At 35.6% G+C, this 25,645-nt stretch overlaps 1 protein-coding gene and 1 pseudogene across 2 annotated transcripts in view; both read right to left on the bottom strand.

Annotated features, from left to right (window-relative positions):
- Positions 1–8,013: 8,013 nt before the first annotated feature.
- On the bottom strand, positions 8,014–10,583 carry LOC137751041 (small ribosomal subunit protein uS10-like; annotated as a pseudogene).
- Positions 10,584–13,318: 2,735 nt separating this feature from the next.
- Positions 13,319–25,645, bottom strand: part of LRRC69 (leucine rich repeat containing 69) — a 98,086-nt gene continuing 85,759 nt past the window's right edge. For both annotated transcript variants that reach the window (XM_068526282.1, XM_068526283.1), the window contains one exon: positions 13,319–13,429. In XM_068526282.1, coding sequence (XP_068382383.1) covers positions 13,319–13,429 — 111 coding nt within the window. The remainder of the gene's footprint in view (positions 13,430–25,645) is intronic.

Here is a 25,645-nt window from a genome sequence, read left to right as displayed (position 1 = left end):
CAGACCCAAGAGCTCCAAGGCAGCCTCAGGACCAGACTCCTCTGGGTGGACCACATGCTGAGGTGGGGATAAAACCAAAGCTGAACCCCAGGGGTGGGGCGACTAAAGAAGAGGATCAAAAAACTTTCCATGAGCTGCACAAGCTTCAGATTAAATCCCCACAATCAACTAGGTAGACCCTGTGTCTATGTAATATCTGAGTAGACAATGAGTGTTCCCACAAATGAAAACAGTCTAGCTCTGGCATCTGAGGACTTTGGAGGCAAGTACACGCAGGAATTGGGCCAGATCAGATTTTGAATGGTCCCCACAGGGCCCACAGTAGGTCCAGAGACCAGTCCGGAGGCAGAGGAGGGCCTCTTGGAGAGGAAGAATTGGGCTGTGGCTCACAGTGTATGCAAGGACACTTACAGCTGAGACTCAGGGAAACATAATTATTACTATTATTTTTAATATGTTTTGACTCATTCTGCTGTTGGTTATGGCTTTTTTTGTTTGTTGTTTTAATTTTTTTATTTAGTCTTTTGGGATTTTCGTGTTTTATAACATCTTTTTAAATTTTTTTTATATATATTTCTATTTTTACTTTGCTTTTCTATTGTTCTGTGTTCTTTTCCCTTATTTTTTTCTTCTTCTTTTTCTTTAACATATTTTTTTATACTTCTGTTTCTACTTTGCCTTTGTGTTGTTCTGTGTTTCTTCCCTTTTTTAAAATTTTAATCATTTTTATCAGTTTGTTCTGTTTCTGTGCTTTATTCTTCAGTGGGCACACTGCTTTGGTTTTGTTTTTAGGTTTTATGTTTTTGATAGTTTTGATTTTAATTGTTTGATTTCACTTTGGGTTCTTCTGTTTGTCTGGTTGTTCTCTTGCTTTTTGTTTTATTTGGTCCTGTTTTTGTTTCTTTTGTATGTGTGTGTTTCCTTGTTTCTGTTTTTGTTTGTTTGATTTTGCTTTTACCATTTGTCTGGGGTATTGTTTGTCATTTTTTTATTCTTTAATATTATTTTTTTTAAATTTCTATTTCTACGTTGCTTTTCTGTTGTTCGGTCTTTTTCTTTTATCATTTTTGTCAGTTTGTTTTGTTTCTTTGCTTCATTCTTCAGTTGGCACTCTGCTTTGGTTTTGTTTATTGGTTTTGTGTTTTTGTTAGTTTTCTTTTTAATTATTTGATTTCATTCTTGGGTTCTTTTGTTTGTCTGTTGTTCTCTTGCTTTTTGTTTTATTTGATTCTTTTTTTTTTCTTTTGTGTGTGTGCGTGTTTCCTCATTTCTGATTTTGTTTGTTTGATTTTACTTTTTACCATTTTTCTGGGGTTCTGTTAGTCTTTTTAAAAAAAATTTTTTTTTAATTCCCTTTATTGCCAGGACAAGCGAATTGTGAGGTCTTTGTTCTCCGACCAGAAGTCGGGCCTGAGGCTCTGGTGTGGGAGAACTGAGCCCAGGATGTTGGACCACTAGAGAATTCCCGGCCCTAGGGAAAGAGCTCACATGGAGGCCACTATCTGAACCCAAAACCCAGCTCCACCGAACTGCCTGCAGCTCCCAGTGCTGGACACCTCACACCAAACAACAAACAGGACAGGAACTCAAACCCACCCATCAGCACACAGACTACCTAAAGTCACACTAAGCTCACAGACATCCCAAAACACACAACCTGACAGGGCCCTGCTTATCAGAGGTAAAAGACTCAGTTCTACCCACCAGAATGCAGGCACCAGTCCCACCCATCAGGTAGCCTACACAAGCCACTGGACCAACCTCACCACCAGGGGCAGAGAACAGAAGCAAGAGGAACTACAACCCTGCAGCCTAGGGAAAGCAGACCTCAAATACTATAAACTAGACAAAATGAGAAGAGAGAGAAATATCTTGCAGGCAAAGCAGCAAGATAAAACCCCACAAGACCAAATAAATGAAGAGGAAATAGGCAAACTACCTGAAAAAGAATTCAGAGTAATGATAGTAAACATGACCCAAATCTCGAAAATAGAATAGAGAAAATACAAGAAACGTTTAACAAGGACCTAAAAAAACTAAAGAGCAAACAAACAGTAATGAACAACACAATAAGTGAAATTAAAAATACTCTAGAAGGAATCAATAGCAGAATAACTGAGGAAGAAGACTGGATAAGTGAACTGGAAGACAGAATGGTGGAAATAACTGCTACAGAGTGGAATAAAGAACAAAGAATGAAAAGAATGCAGCACAGTCTCAGAAACCTCTGGGACAACATTAAGCACACCAATGTTCAAATTATAGGTGTCCCAGAAACAGAAGATAAAAAGAAAGGGTCTGAGAAACTATTTGAAGAGATTATAGTCAAAAACTTCCGCAACATGGGAAAGGAAATAGTCAAGTCCAGGAAGTGCAGAGAGTCCCATAAAGGATAAACCCAAGGAGAAACACGCAGAGACACATATTAATCAAACAAACATTAAACACAGAAAAAAATATTAAAAGCAGTAAGGGAAAAGCAACAAATAACATATAAGGGAATCCATCTAAGGTTAACAGCTGATCTTTCAGCAGAAACTCTGTAGGCCAGAAGATGGTGGCAGGATATATTTAAAGTGAAGAAAGGGAAAAACCTACAACCAAGATTACCCAGCAAGGATCTCATTCATATTTGATGAAAAAATCAAAAGCTTTATAGACAAGCAAAAGTTAAGAGAATTCAGCACCACCAAACCAGCATTACAACAAATGCTAAAGGAACTTCTCTAGGAGGGAAACACAAGAGGAGGAAAACACCTACAAAAACAAACCCAAAACAATTAAGAAAATGGTAATACAAAAATACATATCAATAATGACCTTAAATGTAAAAGGATTAAATGCTCCAACCAAAAGACACAGACTGGCTGAATGGACACAAAAAAAGACCCATATACACACTGTCTCCAAGAGACCCATGTTGGACCTAGGGACATATACAGACTGAAAGTGAGGGGACAGAAAAAGATATTCCAGGCAAATGGAAATCAAAAGAAAGCTGGAGTAGCAATTCTCATATCAGACAAAATACACTTTAAAATAAAGACTATTACAAGAGACAAGGGAGGACATTACCTAATGATCAAGGGATCAATCCAAGAAGAGGACATAACAATTGTAAATATTTATGCACCCAACATAGGAGAACCTCAATACATAAGGCAAATGATGACAGCCATAAAAAGGGAAATCAACACTAACACAATAATAGTAGGGGAATTTAACACCCCTCTTACACCAATGGACAGATCATCAAAATGAAAATAAATAAGGAAACACAAGCTTTAAATGACACATTAGACCATATGGACTTAACAGATATTTATAGGACATCCATCCAAAAACAATAGAATAAGCATTCTTCTCAAGTGCACATGAACATTCTCCAGGATAGATCACATCTTGGGTCACAAATCAACGCTCGGTAAATTTTAAAAAATTGAAATCATATCAAGCATCTTTTCTGACCACAATACTATTAGACTATATATCAATTACAGTAAAAAAGAATCTGTAAAAAATACAAACACACAAAGGTTAAACAATACTAAATAATCAAGAGATCAATGAAGAAATCAAAGAAGAAATCAAAAAATACCTAGAAACAAATGATAATGAAAATATAATGACCCAAAACCTATGGGATGCAGCAAAGGCTAAGAGGGAAGTTTATAGCAATACAATACTACCTCAAGAAACAAGAAAAATCTCAAACAATCTAACCTTACACCTAAAGCAATTAGAGAAACAAGAACAAAAACAACTCGAAGTTAGCAGAAGGAAAGAAATCATAAATATAAGAACAGAAATGAATGAAAAAGAAATGGATCAGATCAGAAATAAATGAAGGAAACAATAGCAAAGATCAATAAAACTAAAAGCTGTTTCTTTGAGAAGATAAACAAAATTGATAAACCATTAGCCAGACTTATCAGGGTAAAAAGGGAAAAGACTCAAATCAACAGAATTAGAAATGAAAAAAGAGAAGTTACAACTGACACCACAGAAATACAAAGGATCATGAGAGACTACTACAAGGAACTATATGTCAATAAAATGGACAACCTGGAAGAAATGGACAAATTCTTAGAAAAGTACAACCTTCCAAGACTGAACCAGGAAGAATTAGAAAATAGGAACAGAACAATCACAAGCACTGAAATTGAAACTGTGATTTAAAATCTTCCAAGAAAAAAAGCCCAGGATGAGATGGCTTCACATGTGAATTCCATCAAACATTTAGAGAAGAGCTAACACCTATCCTTCTCAATATCTTCCAAAATATAGCAGAGGGAGGAACACTCCCAAACTCATTCTGAGGCCACCATCACCCTGAAAATAAAACCAGATACAGATGTCACAAAAAAAGAAAACTACAGAACAATATCACGGATGAACATAGATGCAAAAATCCTCAACAAAATACTAGCAAACAGAATCCAGCAGCACATTAAAACTATCATACACCATAATCAAGTGAGGATTATTTCAGGAATGCAAGGATTCTTCAATATATGCAAATCAATCAATGTGATACACCATATTAACAAATTGAAGGATAACAACCATATGATAATTTCAATAGATGCAGAAAAAGCTTTCAACAAAATTCAACACCAATTTATGATAAAAACTCTCCAGAAAGTGAGCAAAGAGGGAATGTACTTCAACATAATAAAGGCCGTATATGACAAACCCACAGCAAACATCATTCTCAATGGTGAAAAACTGAAAGCATTTCCTCTAAGATCAGGAACAAGTCAAGGGTGCCCACTCTTGCCACTATTATTGAACATAGTTTTGGAAGTCCTAGCCACAGCAATCAGAGAAGAAAAAGAAATAAAAGGAATCCAAACTGGAAAGGAAGAGGTAAACCTGTATTGCTTGCAGATGACATGATACTATACATAGAAGATCCAAAAGATGCCACCAGAAAAGTATTAGAGCTAATCAATGAATTTGGTAAGGTAGCAGGATACAAAATTACTGCACAGAAATCTCATGCATTCCCATACAGTAACAATGAAAACTCAGAAAGAAATTAAGGAAACACTCCCATTTACCATTGCAACAAAAAGAATAAAATACCTAGGAATAAAGCTACCTAAGGAGGAAAAGAACTGTATGCAGAAAACTATAACACACTGATGAAAGAAATCAAAGGTGATACAAACAGATGGAGAGATATACCATGTTCTTGGATTGGAAGAATCAATATTGTGAAAATGACTATACTACCCAAAGCAATCTACAGATTCAATGCAATCCCTATCAAACTACCACTGGCATTTTTCACAGAACTAGAACAAAAAAGTTTACCATTTGTATGGAAACACAAAAGACCCCACATAGCCAAAGCAATCCTGAGAAAGAAAAACAGAGCTGGAGGAATCAGGCTCACGGACTTCAGACTATACTACAAAGTTACAGTAATCAAGACAGTATGGTGCTGGCACAAAAACAGAAATATAGATCAATGGAACAGAATAGAAAGCCCAGAGATGAACCCACATACATATGGTCATCTTATCTTTGATAAAGGAGACAAGAATATACAATGGAGAAAAGATAGCCTCTTCAATAAGTGGTGCTGGGAAAACTGGACAGCTACATGTAAAATAATGAAATTAGAACACTCCCTAACACCATACACAAAAATAAACTCAAAATGGATTAAAGACCTAAATGTAAGGCCAGACACTATAAAATATAAAACTCTTAGAGGAAAACATAGGGAGAACACTCTATGACATAAATCACAGCAAGATCCTTTTTGACCCACTTCCTAGAGTAATGGAAATAAAAAAAATAAATAAACAAATGGGACTTAATGAAACTTAAAATCTTTTGCGCAGCAAAGGAAACCATAAACAAGATGAAAAGATAACCCTCAGAATGGGAGAAAATATTTGCAAAGGAATCAATGGACAAAGATTAATGTTCAAATATACAAACAGCTCATGCAGCTCAATATCAAAAAAGACAAATAACCCAATCCAAAAATTGGCAGAAGACCTAAATAGACATTTTTCTAAAGAAGATACAGATTGCCAGCAAACACATGAAAAGATGCTTGGCATCACTAATCATTAGAGAAACGCAAATCAAAACCACAATGAGGTATCACCTCACACTGGTCAGAATGGCCATCATCAAAAAATCTACCAACAATAAATGGTGGAGAGGGTGTGGAGAAAAGCGAACCCTCTTGCAATGTTGGTGGGAATGTAAATTGATACAGCCACTATGGAGAACAGTATGCATGTTCCTTAAAAAACTAAAATTGGAACTACCATATGACCCAGCAATCCCACTACTGGGCATATACCCTGAGAAAACCATAATTCAAAAGGATACATGTACCACAATGTTCATTGTAGCACTATTTACAATAGCCAGGACATGGAAGCACCTAAATGTCCATTGACAGATGAATGGATAAAGAAGATGTGGCACATTTATACAATGGAATATTACTCAGCCATAAAAAGGAATGAAATTGAGTTATTTGTAGTGAGGTAGATGGGTCTAGAGACTGTCATACAGAATGAAGTGTCAGAAAGAGAAAAACAAATACCGTATGCTAACACATATATATGTAATCTAAAAAAATGGTACTGTTGAACCTAGTGGCAGGGCAGGAATAAAGACACAGAATCTAAAATCCTGCTTTCTAAGCAGCTTTGCTCTTTTAGCTTTTGTAGCTCACTGATCCACCACCAACCCCCATGTTTACTTATAGTGTTGTCCTATTAGCCATCTTCACTCACTCCAATGCTGTACCTAGAAACAGGGCACATGTCCTGGACTCCCTTCCACCATAGGGGACTTCTCTGGACCCTCAGGACACCCACTGAGTGGGATGAGAATTATTTAAAAGTCTCCTCCTTAATCCTGGTGTGCCAGGGCTGGTTTAGGTCTCAAGGGCCCTCTTGAACTCCAATAGCTCCAATAGCCTTCATGAGATATGTAGCCCTGTGGCCTACAAGAAGGCTCCCAAAGTTCCAGCAGCAAGTGTGCAGAAAATCTGCACAGGGACTTTCTCTGTGCCAAGAAGCAAAACAATTCTTTAGCAAGTGCAGGAGACTTCCAGCCATTTATTATCTCACAGCTGCAGTGTAGAAAATAACCTACACAACAAGGATCATGAAAAGAGCTATTTTATGAAGAAATGCCAATGAAGGTTCCAAGTGTTTATTTTAGAGATTTTAGAAGATATATTCAGCAAAAGAAAATTAAATCTACCTTCATTTAAAATTTTCTCAGTAATCTCCATTAACAAATATGATAGTATAAAAGAAAACAATGTTTTTCAACATAAATTTCAAAAAAAGCAAATATCCTTAATGGCTTATTCCTTCGATTATAGAAAAACAATTATCAGTACTTTACCTAGATCTATTGATTTTTAAAAAAAAATAAATTTATTTATTTATTTAATTTTGGCTGCATTGGGTCTTCATTGCTGCATGGGCTTTCTCTAGTTGTGGCGAGCGGGCGCCACTCTTCATTGTGGTGCACATGCTTCTCATTGCAGTGGCCTCTCTTGCTGCGGAGCACGGGCTCTAGGCTCCCCGGCTCTAGAGTGCAGGCTCAGTAGTTGTGGCGCAGAGGCTTAGTTGCTCTGCGGCATGTGGGATCTTCCCGGACAAGGGATCAAATCCATGTGCCCTGCACTGGCAGGTGGATTCTTAACCACTGTGCCACCAGGGAAGTCCCAAGATCTACTGATTCTTTACCCACTGGATTCAACTAACATCATTCTGAAAACTTGTTAGAGCTCTTGGGTAATTACATAGAGAAAATCTGTCTTGGATTACGTAAACAAAGGAAACACAGAAATGTTAATAATCAGAGATTATTCTTGAATTATTACTAATCCTAAAATATATATTTTTCTCTTTGAAACTACTTCCCCACAACACAGATGATAACAATGTATAACAGTAAAAGAGACTTGAGTTTTTACTCTTTTTTTTAACAACTGATTATCGATTTATTAAAAATGTTGATTTAAGCATCTGCAGTGGTGACTTCGACCTCGACTCCTGGCTCAATATTGATGGACGTGATCTGCTTGAAAATCTCAGAAGGACTGTGCAGGTCAATGAGTCGCTCGTGGATCCTCATCTGGAAATGATCCCAAGTCTTAGAACCTTCACCACAAGGAGTTTTCCTTGTAGTTATTCTCAGAGTCTTAGTAGGCATCCGAACGGTCCTTTCACTTTGAGATTCTGTTCCTTAGCGTGTCTGATCAGTTCAGCACATACCTTCTCCAAAGACTTCACGTTGCGGCTGGTGAGGGTGATTCTAATCCGGTGAATCGCCACCTCTGGCTCCACGGAAGTCTTTCCGGTATCTGTAAAGCCATGGCTGCGGCACGGCTTCCTGACTGACTTGTTCCTCAGCTAGGGCGAAGAGCAGTGAGTCAGGAGCATGAGTGGGTGGCCTGAGGCTCTGCTGCAGTGGTGACCACGTCTTCCTCCAAGAGCTCTCCTATGTCTTTATGAGGCAAATGTGAGTGAACCAAAAAAATTCCAGAGAGTACCCACAGAAGAGAAAAAAAGAAAAATATTAAATCCAAAAAATTCACGAAAAGTTAATGCTCCATTTGCTTCAACTTCACTTGAATAAATAAAGGTTGGTTGTAATTGTTAGAAAATAAAAATATTTTGCAGTGTTTCACATTCCAACAATGTTTCAAAAGTATTATAGATTGGCAAGAAGAGACCACAAACTCACATGCATAGAGACACCCACATTTATGTGGAGTAAGATTAATTTCTGATTTAATAAAATGATTCAGAACACAGGGTCGTCCCACAGGGCAGAAGCAGATGCATCCTTCCCAGTCTAGTTCCCATGGTGACACTTGATGCATGACCATGCATCCAGCAACACTAAATCTCCTGACCTCAGAGTCATGCTTTCTCTTTAGCACACATTCAGTTATTTGGTGCTTTCTAGCATCATCCTGAACTTTATGTCTTTCAAACACTCAATTGATTCCTATTCATTATACCCACAGAATTCATTCCCTCACTTGTTTCAGATTTTTTATCAAATATTACTTTATCAGACACAGACTACCCTGTATAAAAAGTATTCTCATAATTTCTCTATCTCTCGAATCTTATTGTACTTCTCTTCAAAGTACATATCACCATATTATTTTTCTGGTTTTATTGTTTGCCTCCCCAACCCCATCAGAACATAAGCTTTCTGAAATCAGAGACCCTGTCAGTTTTGTTCATTGCTATATCTTTAGAACAGAAAACAGTGCCTGGTAGACAGTAACCCCTCAATAAATATTTGCCTAATACATGAATAAATAATTTGTGAAGAAGAGAATCAATTCTATTTTAGATATGTTGAAATTGAAGAGCTTGGAAACATGGGTTAAAAATGAAGAAAGAGATTTAGCAGCTACCCACCTAGGTGTGATACATGAAGCTAAATGAAACTGATAAAAGTAGGTGAGTTCCTTCAGGTAAAGAAAAAGTGCTAAGAGAGAAGAACATGGGACTAAGTAGAGTAATCTCATAGAACCCTTGTTTTTGAATGAAGGTATAGAAGAGAATTCAGTTAAAGGTATGAGGAAGAGGCCATCAGAGAAATAAAGAACGATCCTAAGGCATACAGTTCCAAGAGGCAGAAGATGGTCAATCGAGCCCAAACCTACAGAGAAGAACAGCCAGATAAGGAGCAGCTGGATTGGTAGGAAGTCACTGATGACCTCTGAAATACCAGTTTTGGAATAGGGCAGAAACTAAGTCTCGGTGCCTTGAGACATGAAGGGGACGGGGTGAAAATGTGGAGGCAGAGAGTCAAGAGTCTCTTCATGTCCCCTGAACTTCAAGAGTACCTGAAATATTTGTTGAATAAATGAGTACATAGAAAAATGAATACAGTTTTCTCCCCAGAACCAAGACAGCACATAAATTGCAGCTGAAGTCATGAGATTTAAATGGTAAACAAAACACTCTTTTCAACAACATAGGTTGTATAAAAATATTTCCCTAATCAAAATCAATTTTCTCAGTAGTTTTCCCTCAATAAACATACAGTTTATTCCTGTAACTCACTTTTAAGTGAGCTCTTATGACTTTCATTTGTACCTTGTTTTTTATTTTTGTTTAAAATGCATTCTTGGTTAATGGAGCCTTTAGAAATTTACCTCAAGGCCCTGACTCTGTCTCAGTGGGGACTGACCCTTGATTTCTTTGGAATTGATAGCCTCTCAGCTGTGTTCTATTGATTTAGCTTCCCAGGTATGCCAGAGGCAACCCTAGCGCATGAAGGAGTATTTCCTGAAGTGAACTAATAAAGGGCCTAGTTAGGAAGGTAACATGGTAATAAAATATATGTAAGATGAGAAATCACTCAGCTTTCCACAAGAATAACCACCAAATAGTTACATGAAGAAACATGTTTCTAGTGGGGTTTAAAAATAAATTATAATTAAATTTCTTGCTTTTCTGAACCCACAGCAAATTTATCTTAATCTGTCCCTGGGGTTCTCAAATAAGAGTGTGCATCAAAATCACCTGGAGGAGCTGTTCCACCACAGACTGCTGGGCCATACTCCCAGTTTCTGATTCCGTGGTCTGGGGTGGGGACAGATAATCTGCACTTCTAACAAGTTCTCAAGTGATGTGGATGCTTCTGGACAGAACCACACTTCCAAAAACTACTGGTCTATGCAAATTGTATAAATATTTTCATAATTTTTCCCCTACTTTTCTGTCATCCTTCAGAGAAAAGGAGTCAAATTCTCATCCCAGCACTACTTCCCTGGTTTCTGTCAGTTTCTCTTGTGGAAAAAGAATTTTAAAGCTTTAAAAGCAAGAACAAAGTGATGTTAGGAGTAACCAAGCCTGGGTTTTCAGCTTCTACTCATTTTTAAGTGGAATGAAGGTTTTATCTTAGTCAATAAGATGTTAGTGTCCCTTAGGAAAAAGAAGATGGTGGTATGACACTCCTGATTTCATATTATACTACAAAGTGAAAATAAAACATCATGGTATTGACAGAAAAACATATACACAGATCAGTGGAACAGAATTGAGAGTTCAGAAATAAACTCACACATAAATGGACAGTTAATTTACAACAAAGGAGCAAAGAACATACAATGGAGAAAGGATAGTTTTTTCAATAAATGGTGTTGGGAAAACTGGACAGCCACATACAAAAAATGAAACTAGACCACTATCTTACATCATACACAAAAATAAACATTAAGACTTGAATGTAAAACCTGAAACCATAAAAATCCTAGAAGAAAACATAGGCAGCACACTCTTTGACACTGGTCTTAGCAACATCTTTCTGGATATGTCTCTTCAGGCAAAGGAAAAAAAAGCAAAAATAAAAAGGACTACATCACACTCAAAACTTTTGCACAGCAAAAGAAGCCATAAACACAATGAAAAGACAACCTCCAAATGGGAGAAGATATTTGCAAATCATATATCAAATAAGGCGTTAATATCCAAAATATATAAAGAACTCATAAAACAACAAAAAGCCTGATTTAAAATGGACAGAGGATCTGAATAGACATTTTTCCAAAGAAGACGTACAGATGACCAACAGGCACATGAAAAGATGTTCAACGTCACTAATTATTAGGGAAATGAAAATCAAAACCACAATGAGATACCACCTCCCACCCATTAGAATGGATATTATCAAAAAGGCAAGAAACAAGTGTTGACAAGGATGTGGACAAAAGGGAACCCCCATGCACCGTTGGTGGGAATGTAAATTGGTGCAGCTGCTATGGAAAACAGTATGGAGGTTCCTCAAAAAATAAAAAATATATATGTGTCAAACCCAATCTTCCAATTTATTCCTCCCTCCGCCTCTTACTCCCCAGTAACCATAAGTTTATTTTCTACATCTGTAACTCTACTTTGGTTTTGTAGATAAGCTCATTTGTAGCCTTTTTTGAGATTCCACATATAAGTGATATCATATGATATTTGTCTTTCACTGTCTGACTTACTTCATTCAGTATGAGAATCTCTAGGTCCATCCATGTTGCTACAAATGGCATATATATACAATAGATAACTAATAAGGACCTGCTGTATAACACAGGGAACTCTACTCAGTACTCTGTAATGGCTTATGGGGAAAAGAATTTAAAAAAGAGTGGATATATGTCTATGTATAACAGATTCACTTTGCTGTATACCTGAAACTAACAGAACATTGTAAATCAATTATACCCCAACAATTTTTTTTTTTTTTAAATTACAAATAGAACTATTACATGATCCAGCTCTTCTACTTCTGGGTATTCATCTGAAGAATATAAAAACACTGGTTTGAAAAGATATATGCCCCCTATGTTCACTGCAGAATTATTTACAATAGCAAAGTTATGGGAACAACCTAAGTGTCCAAAAATGGATGAATGGATAAAGAAGATGTGACATATATATATATATATATATATATATATATATACTACTCAGTCATAAAATATAAGATGCAATCTTGCCATTTGCTACAACAATGATGGACCTTGAGCATATTATGCTAAGTGAAATAAGTCAGAGAAAGACAAATACCATATGATTTCACTCACATGTGGAATATAAAACAAACCATAATAAAATAAAACAAGCAAAACAAAAACAAACACACAGATACAGAGAACATATTAGTGATTACCAGAAGGGAAGTGGGGTGGAGGAGGGTGAAATGGGTAAAGCAGGTTAACTGTATGGCAATGGATGGAAACTAAACTTTTGGTGGTGAGCACACAGTAGTGTATACAGAAGCTGAAATATAATGTTGTATACATGAAACTTAATGTTATAAACTAATGTTACCTTAATAAAAGAAAGAAAAAAATGATGTTAGTGCCACTTAGAAAATAAGAGCTCAAATGAAATCATACAAATATAGTTGAACTATCTAGCACTAAAAAGTGATTCTTTTTCATTTGCAAAACAGGCATAAAATAAACACTTGTCCCCATCAAAGTCCTTAATACTATTTAGAAAAGGAGGGTGGTATTCATAAAATGACAGAAGAAAATAATACTCATTTGCCACACTGACCTTTATTTTTCCATTTTTTATTTTGTTTTTAAGTCAAAGAAGAAACAGCACACTTAGAGTCTAAACAATCTAAAGGTAGACTGTAGTGCTTAAATTGGGACCTTCACAATTAAATTATTTTTCTTCCTTTACTCAATGTATTGACAAAGAGAAGAGCATGGTATCCTAAGTAGGGCATAATCTGACTGTGCAGAGCTGATGGGGCAAGTCATGTGAGGCTCTAAATGAGCTTCTTACCTGCTCTACACTTGAGCAATTCCAAAGAGATTAGGGTCACGTTGATTAAAACATTTGTAAGAACAAATTAATATTTGAAGTGGTACCAGCTGTAGATTTCTGCTTATTTTCCAGTTCTAAAAAGTAAAGATTAAAAATAAAATTAAGGCAGTACTCAATAAATATTTTTGAATGAAATAAATATTAACTATCTCAGAGATTTCAGAACATTAATTTCTAAAGAACACACTAAACTATTTATGCTTGATTTGCTCTTTTTCCACACACAAATAAACTTAACTAGCTAAGAAGTGCATACGCAACACTAAACAAAATTCAATGATAAAAGATTATCTACACTTTTATCCAAAGATATTATTACATTGTCTAGCTATAAAGTGTTTGGGATGAAGGTGAAAAACGATACAGAATCCACACAAACCTGATTCTGATCTACAGGGATGTTAAGTTGATCAATCGGCAGAGACTAATTGAACACCTCAGTTTTACCTGTCTAGCATCCATTTCTCATGGAAATTAATCTTCCTAATACTCTGTTCATTGTCTGCAATGTTCATTAAGATCTTCACTGGCTGGGTTTCAGGCAAGTTGACCAATATATGACAAGTTTTTGTACTTAAAATATCTCTGATCTTAACTTCTCAATGTACAAAAAAAAGGCAGTCAAAAACCCTGTCAGCCAACTTAGTGTACATGTCCTGACCACTATATTTGAAACAATGGCATCCTCAAAGCTTACCATTTATATGTTTTATAAACAACTTTTGAAGTTGTTTATAAACAACATAGCTCTCAGAGAGAGAATCCAAAACAGAGTCACAGCTTAATTTGTTGATAATGCTACTTAGTTTTATCATAACCCACTGGGCTATCATCATCACAATCCACAGTGAGAGATTTCATTACTGTTCTGTTCACTCTTCTACAAAAGAACTTTGAGGGCCTATTCAAAGGTTCAAGCACCTAAGCATAGTTATTAATACATCCTTGAGAGAGTAATAACCTTTCAGCTCTGGTGATAAATCAATGGGGAGCCAAAGTCATACATCATATCACATTTACATCCACCTCCAACAGTGACTATGAAGGGCTCAGAGAATACACAGCACTATTCTAACAATAAGTATTTGGATGAAGGTGAAAAAATGGAATCTCTACAAATCTGACTTCTTTCCTAGAAGTTTACGTGATCACCCAGGAAACATTTACTGAAATTCCCAATGGGCATTGTTTTTGCCTGTCAGCATCCATTTCCCATCTGCCAGCACAAAAGCCCACCTTTTCCTTTAAGGAACTACCCATTCTCCAATTTAAGTGCAAATGTCATGAAAGTGAGAGGGCAACTGATCCCACCCCCCGTCTCAAGACATAGCCATGTAACTCAGGCAGAGCACATGACCCAGAACAGTCCAATAAAACCAATAATCATCAGCCCCAAAGCTTTCCCTGAATCTACTGAGAGAAGGAAGCTCTTCCTCTACAACCAGAAGGCATATTTTAGGGAGCTCTCACCTGAGAGCAAAGCCAAGACAAAGGAAAGCAGGAGGACAAATTCTTGATGAAAAATTTGGATACCTGATCCAGCATGACTAAATATTCAGCCAAACCCATCCCTGGACCTTCTTCATTACTTGAATTAGTGTTCGGTTTCTTTAACTTGCAACCAAGGGTTCTGAAAAATTACAAGCAACCAAAAACCTGCACTCCGTTAGACAAAGTGGCAAAGATACAAAGATATATAACAAACAATTCCTGCCTCTAAGAATCTTTCAGCATCTAGTTGGAAAGATAAGACATAAACACAAAAAATAACTAGAAACATAAGGCTCAACACAATGATAGGTTCTATATGAGTACAGAGAAAGGAGATACCACCACAGACTGCATATTAAGCAAGACTTTACAATATAACAAAATGGTGAACAAGATGTTGAGGGATGTCCAGGATGTGGCTACCTGGCAAAGGTACAAAAAGACATTTAGAAAAGGTGAACTATGAGAGCAGTAATTCAAGAATGTGCATTTTGTAAATGGGGAAAAAAGACAGTATAAACAGTAAATGGATCATAAAATGTTGAGTCATGGGATATCAACAATAAATATATTAGTCCAGGGACAAAAAGAATTCATAAGTAGTTGTCCAATGATAGACACATTATGTATAATATTTCAGATCTACTTTATATAAGATCATATTGATTAATTAGATTATAATGGCTTAATGTTAAAATTGTGCTTGAAGAACTAGTGACAAAAGCCAAAACCTAAATGTGGCCTTTTCCCTTTCCGTATACATAGAAGATAACCCTCTCATCCAACAAGCTATTCTTGTCCACTACTGTAATACATCGCATCTAGAACTAAAGGGCTATAAAAATAAACCATGCTACATGAACTTCACTCAACTTCTGTTTAAGAAACTAGGACAGAGGCGGTAAAAGACAAACATACACCAAGGAAGTAAACGTGGCCATACAGCTATCACATTTGCTTTGTCCAGTTTCTCCATGAGGTGAAAAGTTTATAATAGAAATTATTAAAGGCATTTTCTATTTCCACTGTGGTTTTAGCTATTTTCCCTTGGGTCATTAAGAAATTGTATGGGCAGAGTTTCCTTTGGCTCTTGTTGCAAGCAGGAATGCAAAATGTCTGTGTCCCTCATTCCCCTACTTGGGGGTATTATTGTTTAGTTAATTAGAATACAATGTTGTATTAATTTTTTTTTTTAATTTGTGGTACCAATCTGTATTTATAGTTGTCACATTCATGGTGATCTATGTATAGGTTCAAACATTTTGACTGCTTCAAGTAGTCATTCACCAGTTACATTAATATTTTTTGAAACATCTTTATTGGAGTATAATTGCTTTACAATGTTGTGTTAGTTCCTGCTGTACAACAAATGAATCAGCTACATGTATACATATATCCCCATATCTCCACCCTCTTGCACCTCTCTCCCACCCTCCCTATCCCACTCCTCTAGGTGGTCACAAAGTACCGAGCTGAATTATCTGTGCTATGCGGCTGCTTCCCACTAGCTATCTATTTTACATTTGGTAGCGTATATATGTCAATGCTACTCTCTCACTTCGTCCCAGCTTACCCTTCCCCCTCCCCATGTCCTCAAGTTCATTCTCTACAACTGTGTCTTTATTCCTGTCTTGCCCCTAGGTTCTTCAGAACCATTTTGTTTTTTTTTTTTTTTTAGATTCCATATATATGTGTTAGCATATTGTACCTGTTTTTCTCTTTCTGACTTACTTCACTCTGTATGACAGACTCTAGGTCCATCCACCTCACTACAGATAACTCAATTTCATTTCTTTTTATAGCTGAGTAATACTCCATTGTATATATGTGCTCAATTTCTTTATCCATTCATCTGTTGATGGACACTTAGGTTGCTTCCATATCCTGGCGATTGTAAATAGTGCTGCAATGAACATTGTGGTACATGACTCTTTTTGAATTATCGTTTTCTCAGGGTATATGCCCAATAGTGGGATTGCTGGGTCGTATGGTAGCTCTATTTTTAGTTTTTTAAGGAACCTCCATACTGTTCTCCATAGTGGCTGTATCAATTTACATTCCCACCAACAGTGCAAGAGGGTTCCCTTTTCTCCACACCCTCTACAGCATTTATTGTTTGTAGATTTTTTTGATGATGGCCATTCTGACCGGTGTGAGATGATACCTCATTGTAGTTTTGATTTGCATTTCTCTAATGATTAGTGATGCTGAGCATCCTTTCATGTGTTTGTTGGCAATCTGTATATCTTCTTTGGAGAAATGTCTATTTAGGTCTTCTGCCCATTTTTGGATTGGGTTGTTTGTTTTTCTGATATTGAGATACATGGGCTGCTTGTAAATTTTGGAGATTAATCCTTTGTCAGTTGCTTCATTTGCAAATATTTTCTCCCATTCTGAGGGTTGTCTTTTCGTCTTGTTTAAGGTTTCCTTTGCTGTGCAAAATCTTTTAAGTTTCATTAGCTCCCATTTGTTTATTTTTGTTTTTATTTCCGTTTCTCTAGGAGGTGGGTCAAAAAGGTTCTTGCTGTGATTTATGTCATAGAGTGTTCTGCCTATGTTTTCCTCTATGAGTTTTGTAATGTCTGGTCTTACATTTAGGTCTTTAATCCATTTTGAGATTATATTTATATATGGTGTTAGGGAATGTTCTAATTTCATTCTTTTACATGTAGCTGTCCAGTTTTCCCAGCACCACTTATTGAAGAGGCTGTCATTTCTCCACTGTATATGCTTGCCTCCTTTGTCAAAGATAAGGTGACCATATGTGTGTGGGTTTATCTCTGGGTTTTCTATCCTGTTCCATTAATCTATATTTCTGTTTTTGTGCCAATACCTTACTGTCTTGATTACTGTAGCTTTGCAGTATAGTTTGAAGTCTGTGAGCCTGATTCCTCCAGGTTTGTTTTTCTTTCTCAAGATTGCTTTGGCTATTCAGGGTCTTTTTTGTTTCCATAAAAATTGTGAAATGTTTTTATCTAGTTCTGTGAAAAATGCCATTGGTAGTTTGATAGGGATTGCACTGAATCTGTAGAATGCTTTGGGTAGTGTAGTCATTTTCACAATGTTGATTCTTCCAATCCAAGAACATGGTATATCTCTCCATCTGTTTGTATCATCTTTAATTTCTTTCATCAGTGCCTTATAGTTTTCTGCATACAGGTCTTTTGCCTCCTTAGGTAGGTTTATTCCCAGATATTTTATTCTTCTTGTTGCAATGGTAAATGGGAGTGTTTCCTTAATTTCTCTTTCAGATTTTTCATCATTAGTGTATAGGAATGCATGAGATTTCTGTGCAGTAATATTGTATCCTGCTACTTTATCAAATTCATTGATTAGTCTTATTAGTTTTCTGGTAGAAACTTTAGGAATCTCTGCGTATGGTATCATGCCATCTGCAAACAGTGACAGTTTTACTTCTTTTTTTCTGATTTGGATTCCTTTTATTTCTTTTTCTTCTCTTATTGCCATGGCTAAAACTTCCAAAGCTCTGTTGAATAATAGTGGTGAGAGTGGGCAACCTTGTCTTGTTCCTGATCTTAGAGGAAATGATTACAGTGTTTCACCATTGAGAATGATGTTGGCTGGGAACATATTTTACCAAAGGCCATTATCAGCTTTGTATTGAATAGGAAACTTTGCATGTGATTATTCTCTAACTTAATAATTACTATTTCTGATACACTATCTCTCATGGTTATTAATTGTTTCCTGGAAATTTTACTAAGAAAAATGGACTCATCATAATTCCTTGGTGACATAGTTTTCCATCTAGAGTCATCAAACTCAATAATGTTATATGAGAAAAGAACGTCTCTAATACCTTATCTCTTGATACCCATTTAAGTTTCTATTTCCATTTGTGGCATCATCTCCAGTATAACATATATTTCTACCAGTATAAAATATGTTCATTTGAAATAAGCTTTTACAAAGGAATTACAACACATACTCTTATAGTAGACATGTCTTCAGAAACCTCAATTAATAAAACCTCACAACTCTGTTAAAGATAATTACTGCTTTGGTCATTGTTTACAGTTAGAAATTGAAACACTAAAAGACCCTTTCTGTCAAGCCAAAGTCAGAGAAGAGGCAAAGGAGTTGGTCTATCATTAGACATGCTTTTATATCTTTTTACCAAAAGCTTTAAAATGTGAAATGCTATATAAAGTCTAAGTTTCACTCTTTACTCTTCACAGTGAAATGCATTATTTCCTGAAACAAATAAACATATGATTATAATCCTCTCGCTATTTTATGGAAAAGTAGTCTTGTGCTTTAAGTTTGAATATGCATGTTTACTAAATTTTATATTTGTTGAATAGTGGAATTGAGAGATGTTTTTAAAATATTCCTAAGTGATAATCACTACCATATTTTAAACTTTGAGAAGTCAAAAATTATCAAAATATATATTTATATCATACAGTATAAAGTAAAGCTTTGGATAAGGTTTCAATATTACATGAAGCACAAGGAATAAGAAATAAGTGATAGATGGTTTCCTATTTTCTCAAAAAATGTTATAATGGTAGGCAGGATAAAGGCTCCCCAAAGATGTCTAGGTCCTGTGACTACATATGTTACCTTACATGGAAAAAGTTAATCACACTTTGCAGGTGTGATTGACATAAGGATTTTTTTTTTTTTTTTAACTTAAGGATCTTGAGATTGGGAGGTGAGCCTGAATTATCCAGCTGGACCCAATTTCATCACAAGGATCATTAAAAGTGCAAGAGGGAGGCAGAAGAGAAGGTCCAAGGCATGGGGTCTGAGAAGAACTAGATCTGCCAATGCTGGCTTTGAGTATGGAGGAAGGAGATCATGAGCCAAGGAATGTGGGTAGCCTCTAAAACCTGGAAAGAGTAAGAAAATGGATTCTCCCCTGGAGTCTCCAGAAAGGAATGTAGTCCTATTGACACTTTGATTTGAGCTCAATAAGACTCATATTGGATTTCTGACATACTAAACTATAAGATAATAAATTTTGTTGTTAAGACTCCAAGATTATAGAAATTTGTTACAGCAGCAATAGAAAACTAATACTAGCATCATGTTCCAAATTAGCAGGACCAAGAAAGGCATGACTATGAGAGCCCCTCTCCCCATTTTGGAATCAAGGCACGCTGGAGCTAGAAGAGACTTTGGTCTAATCACTTCATTGTCCAGATGAGGAAACTGGTCCAGATATAATGAGAAGTAAGGTGACTTACCTTAGATCTCATAGTTCGAGGCAGAGACATGACTAGAATATAATTTCACTAAATTCTAGATCATTTTTAGTCATAGTATGCTTCCCAGCTTCTTTCACCAATGTAGTGTTTTGATTATAGTTTAATAATAATTTGAAGAACTGTTTGGAAGAATGAACAGTTATTGGAAAGTGCACATATTTTCAAATAAAGCATAGAAGAAGCATATTGCTTTGCTGTTCTGGTCTGTCTCCAACTGATGGCTAAACATATTCACTTGAATTATCCAACCATCAATTGAAACTCAACAAGTCTAAAATGAAACTTGAGTTCCTGCCTCCCAAATCAGCTCCATCTGGAATCTTTTGGTTTTCTCCCTCAGACCCTCTGAGGTTTCCCACATTCAATCAATCGCCAAGTTCTGCCATCCTTCCTCCCTCATGGTGCTTCCTTTCCTTGCATTTCTACTGCTACCCCTTATACCCCACTAGGCAAGCACTCTAACAGGTCTCTGTTCCTCAGTTTCTCTTCTCTTCAAACTCCAATTAACCCAGCACAGCACTGCCAAATGATTCCTTCTAAGGTACATCTTTTTTTTTTGTATCATTGACTTGTCCCCACACATTCAGGAGGACTCCGTTTCCAAACAGGATCAAGTTCAAACTCTTTATTCTATCCTTTGACAGGTTCATAGAATTTGACCCTAATTTTTTTTTATGTCTTTCTCCCACTCCCAGCCACAAACCAACTTAATTGATTTACTTCCTTATGAACATGACTCATTCTCCAAATTGTTCTCTTCTCCTAAAATATCTTCTCAGCTTCCTTCTCCATGTATCTGAATTCTATCTATGTCAAGGCCCTGTACAAGTTCCAGCATCTGCCTGGGCAATTCCTAGGCCTGACAACCTACAGCGATCTCAACTTACACTTTGAAGCCCTAAAGCAATTGGTCTCATTTAACATTTTGTTTTTATAACTAGTGTCTTTTACATCTTTACAGAGTTTAAACTCTTAGATTTTAACCATTGGGACAAACTAGGTTCCCTACTTATTTGCATTGTACTTAGCACCCAGAGTTCCCTGCTTTAAACAGGTTCTCAAATATTTATGGAATGACTGAAAGTAATTTTAAAAATACAAGATGAACATTCAGAATGACAACTCCTCTATTCCATCAGTGATAAGCGCCAGCAATGAGCACTCCTCTAAAGTTAACTGCTCCATTTAGGAAGTGTAGCCATACATTCAGGATTGCCTAGGACAGTCCTGGCTTCCTGCTGATTTTCCAGTTATTAATAATGTTGCCCACCTTCACTCTCAAAAGCCTCTTGGCTTAGATGATACATTATATATGGTCATTCCACCCTTAGGGTAGTTTGGACTGTAGTAAGGGCAGAAACCAGAAAGAAAATCCTGCTCATGTTCCAGCCACCCATCCAGCTATGCAGCATTCACTCCACTACAGAGTGATCCTGCTCTTCATCACCATCTTAGCATAATCAGTGTCCTTTGAATTTCACGTGGGAGGTTCAAACATTTTGGTTATGCACAGCTTCAGATAAATGTGCTGCAGTGAATACAACTTAAGATTCTTTAGCAGAAAAAAAAAAAAATCATGTATACTGAATACAACTGTTAACTCTACCTAGCAGTTTAAGAACAAAAGGGAGAGTTCCCTAAAGGGAAAGGGAAATTCAATGAATTCCCAGAGAAGTAGAAGCAATCAAGAGACAGTGTGCGAGATCATTTATACTCTAATTGTTTTGCTGTTTTCTGAATAAAATGATAAGAATCATTCATGCCATTTCAATTTTCTGAACAATAAATACACATTATTTTCATGATTGTTTAGAATTAGAAATGTGATGCCTTCTGATGCTCTAAGTGTCCAATTTACATTAAATTAACTAACCATTGCATGTTTTAAGACCTACATTTATTTTCACAGTTGACTGGTTGAAATGATCAATTTCATAAATGAATGTCAGTGGTATATAAACAGTAATAACTTTTTATTGCAAAGTAAGGTTTTGCTGTGTAAGTAGTGAGTAAACTTATTAAATGTAATCTTATGTTTCATTACTGACAGCTTGTCTTTAGACAGCTTGTCTAAAAACAGGAATTAAGGCTGCAATTTTTCATTTATTTTCATAAAGTAGATCAGCTTTTTCACTCATTTGTAGTGAAACCTACTCAATCTAATCTCTTTTGAATGAAGTTTTAATTACATTACATCATTCAACACAGGGCTGAGAATTCATGTTCCATACTGTTTCCTCCTCAACTCTTCAACTTTAAAGGCATCTAGGGAAATGTTATGTTCAACTACTGTAACTATGTGAAATGAAAATATCAAATGCATATATTTGGCACTGGATCACCCAAGTATTTGGAAAGAATTTTATGAGACTATTTAGTAACCTCTAAGTCACTGGTTCAATTATGACCCAAGTTGGTAGTAACTAAAAAGGATTAATTTTTGTTGCTGTTTTGAAGCATTATATCATTAGTAGTTAACACTTAAATATCAATTACATTGAAATTATTGACAATTCTATAATTGCTAAGGACTAACTGAATGGCAAGGGCTATAACATTTGAAAAAAACAAAAGCATCTGAATGAATTATGGTAAAAGTTAATATTTGAGATTGTGTAAAATTTTTCATCAACTATTTCCAATCCTCTTCTCACTAATTCATAAGATAAGCATGGCATAATTTAACATTCACCTGAAAAGAAGCAATAACAATTGGATATTTGGTTGTTTCTAGCCTTTTATATCAAGAACAAAGGCCCATTTGTCATCGTGTCTCCCTTCTTCAACTGTGCCCACAGATAACAAACCCATCAGAGACAGAACATTCTGTAAAGCACAACAGGGTAACTAGATGTTGGCATTATCAAATTGGGTTCTTCCTTCATGCTAAAATCTAAAGGTTAGCATCCTGAAAAGACAGTAAAAAGCTGAATTTTTTTTAACAGAAAGGGAGGCTTCTAGGCAAACTAGTCTTTGTATACTCTCCCTTTACTTGAATAGAAAAATAGCATAAAATCCTAAATGTATGCAAAAGCAACTTTTTAATAACACGGTTAATCTGATTATCATCCCTATGTATTTTGTGTATGTTCTCACTCTAGAAACAGGGAACTAAACAACTCCATTAAAATAATGTTTCACAGAAACAGACTCACAGACATGGAGAACAGACTTGTGGTTGCCAAGGGGGGTGGGGGCAACGGATAGACTGGCAGTTTAGGATTAGCAGATGTAAACTATTATATATAGAATGGATAAACAACAAGATCCTACTGTATAGCATAGGGAACTATATTAAATATCCTGTGATAAGCCATAACGGAAAAGAATATGAAAAAGAAAAAAGAAATATACATATATATATATATAACTGACTCACTTCACTGTACAGAAGAAATTAACACAGTATTGCAAATCAACTATACTTCAATAAAATAAGTTAATTAATTAAAAAAAATGTTTTGATTGCCAAGCATCTAGTAATATATATTCCAATCTAAATTTTTATCCAATTGTTAGCCATTTTAAAATATGCTTACATTTATTTAGCATAATTTATAAATTCATACTATACACTTGTTCTAATTGTAATTCCATTGTCATATACTTTTTTCACTACATATACTTACTGTTACTTGTTTAACTTTTTCAATTATTTTAAAGGTTAGAATCAGTGATTGTTTCACAGCAATTTTCCTTAAAAATTTTTCTTCTCACCAATTTTCTGACACTTCCATGTACTCTGCCTGTCAACTTACCTAGGAATATAACTATATTTTGAGCTATTTTCTCTTTGTACACTGAAGATATTATGCTATCTTTTTTCTGGAATCTGCTTTCAGTTCATTGTCATTTCTTTGTAGGTGATCTATTTTCTTAAAATTTTACCTTTAGGTCTAAATAGCTTCCCTTTTGTAGTGTACATTTTTACCGAAATGTGTCTAAGTATGGATTTATTCTTATTCTACTTGGCACTCAATGTGCTTTTTCAATGTGAGGGATCGTGTCTTTCTTCAATATTTTAATATTTTATTCCATTAATAAGAATTTACACCAAGGTCTCTGTTTCTTTTTTTTTTAATTGAAGTGTAGTTGATTTACAATGTTGTGTTAGTTTCAGGTATACAGCAAAATGATTCAGTTATACAAACATAAATGTCCATCTTTTCAGATTCTTTTCCCTTATAGGTTATTACAAAATATTGAGTAAAGGTCCCTGTGCTATATAGTAGGTCTTTGTTGGTTATCTATTTTATATAGAGTAGTGTGTATATGTTAATCCCAAACTCCTGATTTATCCCTCCCCTCACCCCCTATCCCCTTTGGAAATGATAAGTTTGTTTTCTATGTCTGTGGGTCTGTTTCTGTTCTGTATATAAGTTCATTTGTATAATTGTTTTTTAGATCCCACATATAAGCAATATCACATGATATTTGTCTTTCTCTGGCTTACTTCACATAGTATGATAATCTCTAGGTCCATCCATGTAGCTGCAAATGGCATTATTTCATTCTTTTTTATGGCTGAGTAATATTCCATTGTATGAACATACCACATCTTCTTTATCCATTCATCTGTCAATGGATATTTAGGTTGCTTCCATGTCTTGGCTCTTGTTAATAGTGCTGCAATAGATGCAAAAATACTCAACAAAATACTAGCAAACCGAATCCAACAATATATTAAAAGGATTCTACACCATGATCAAGTGGGATTTATCCCCAGGATGCAAGGATTTTTCAACATCTGCAAATCAGTAAGTGTGATATATCACATTAACAAATTGAAGAATAAAAAACATTTGATCATCTCAATAGATGCCGGAAAAGCTTTTGATAGAATTCAACATCCATTTATGATAAAAAAAAAAAAATACTCTCAAGAAAGTGAGAATAGAGAGAACATAATAAAGTCCATATATGACAAACCCACAGCTAACATCATACTCAATGGTGAAAAGCTGAAAGCATGTCATCTAAGATCAGGAACAAGACAAGGATGTCCACTCTCACCACTTTTATTCGACATAGTTTTGGAAGTTCTAGCCATGGCAATCAAAGAAGAAAAATAAATAAAAGGAATCCAAATTGGCAAACAAAAAGTAAAACCGTCACTATTTGCAGGTGACATGATACTATACATAGAAAATCCTAAAGATGCTACCAGAAAACTACTAGAGCTCATCAATGAATTTGGTAAAGTTGCAGGATACAAAATTAATACACAGAAATCTCCTGCATTCCTATACACTAACAACAAAAGATCAGAAATAAAATTCAAGGAAACAACATTTACCGTCACATCAAATAGAATAAAATACCTAGGCATAAACCTACCTAAGGAAGCAAAAGATCTGAACTCCAGAAACTATAACACACTGAAGAAAGAAATCAAAGATGACACAAACAGATGGAAAGATATACCATGTTCTTGGATTGGAAGAATCAGTATTGTCAAAATGACCATTGTATCCAAGGCAATGTACAGATTCAATGCAATCCCCATCAAATCACCAATGGCATTTTTTATGGAACTAGAACAAAAATATTTTAAATTTGTATGGA

Source organism: Eschrichtius robustus, chromosome 17 (genome assembly GCF_028021215.1).
Source record: "Eschrichtius robustus isolate mEscRob2 chromosome 17, mEscRob2.pri, whole genome shotgun sequence".
NCBI lineage: Eukaryota > Metazoa > Chordata > Mammalia > Artiodactyla > Eschrichtiidae > Eschrichtius > Eschrichtius robustus.
Note: the sequence above shows the minus strand (reverse complement) of the source record. Positions and strands in the feature narration are given on the sequence as shown.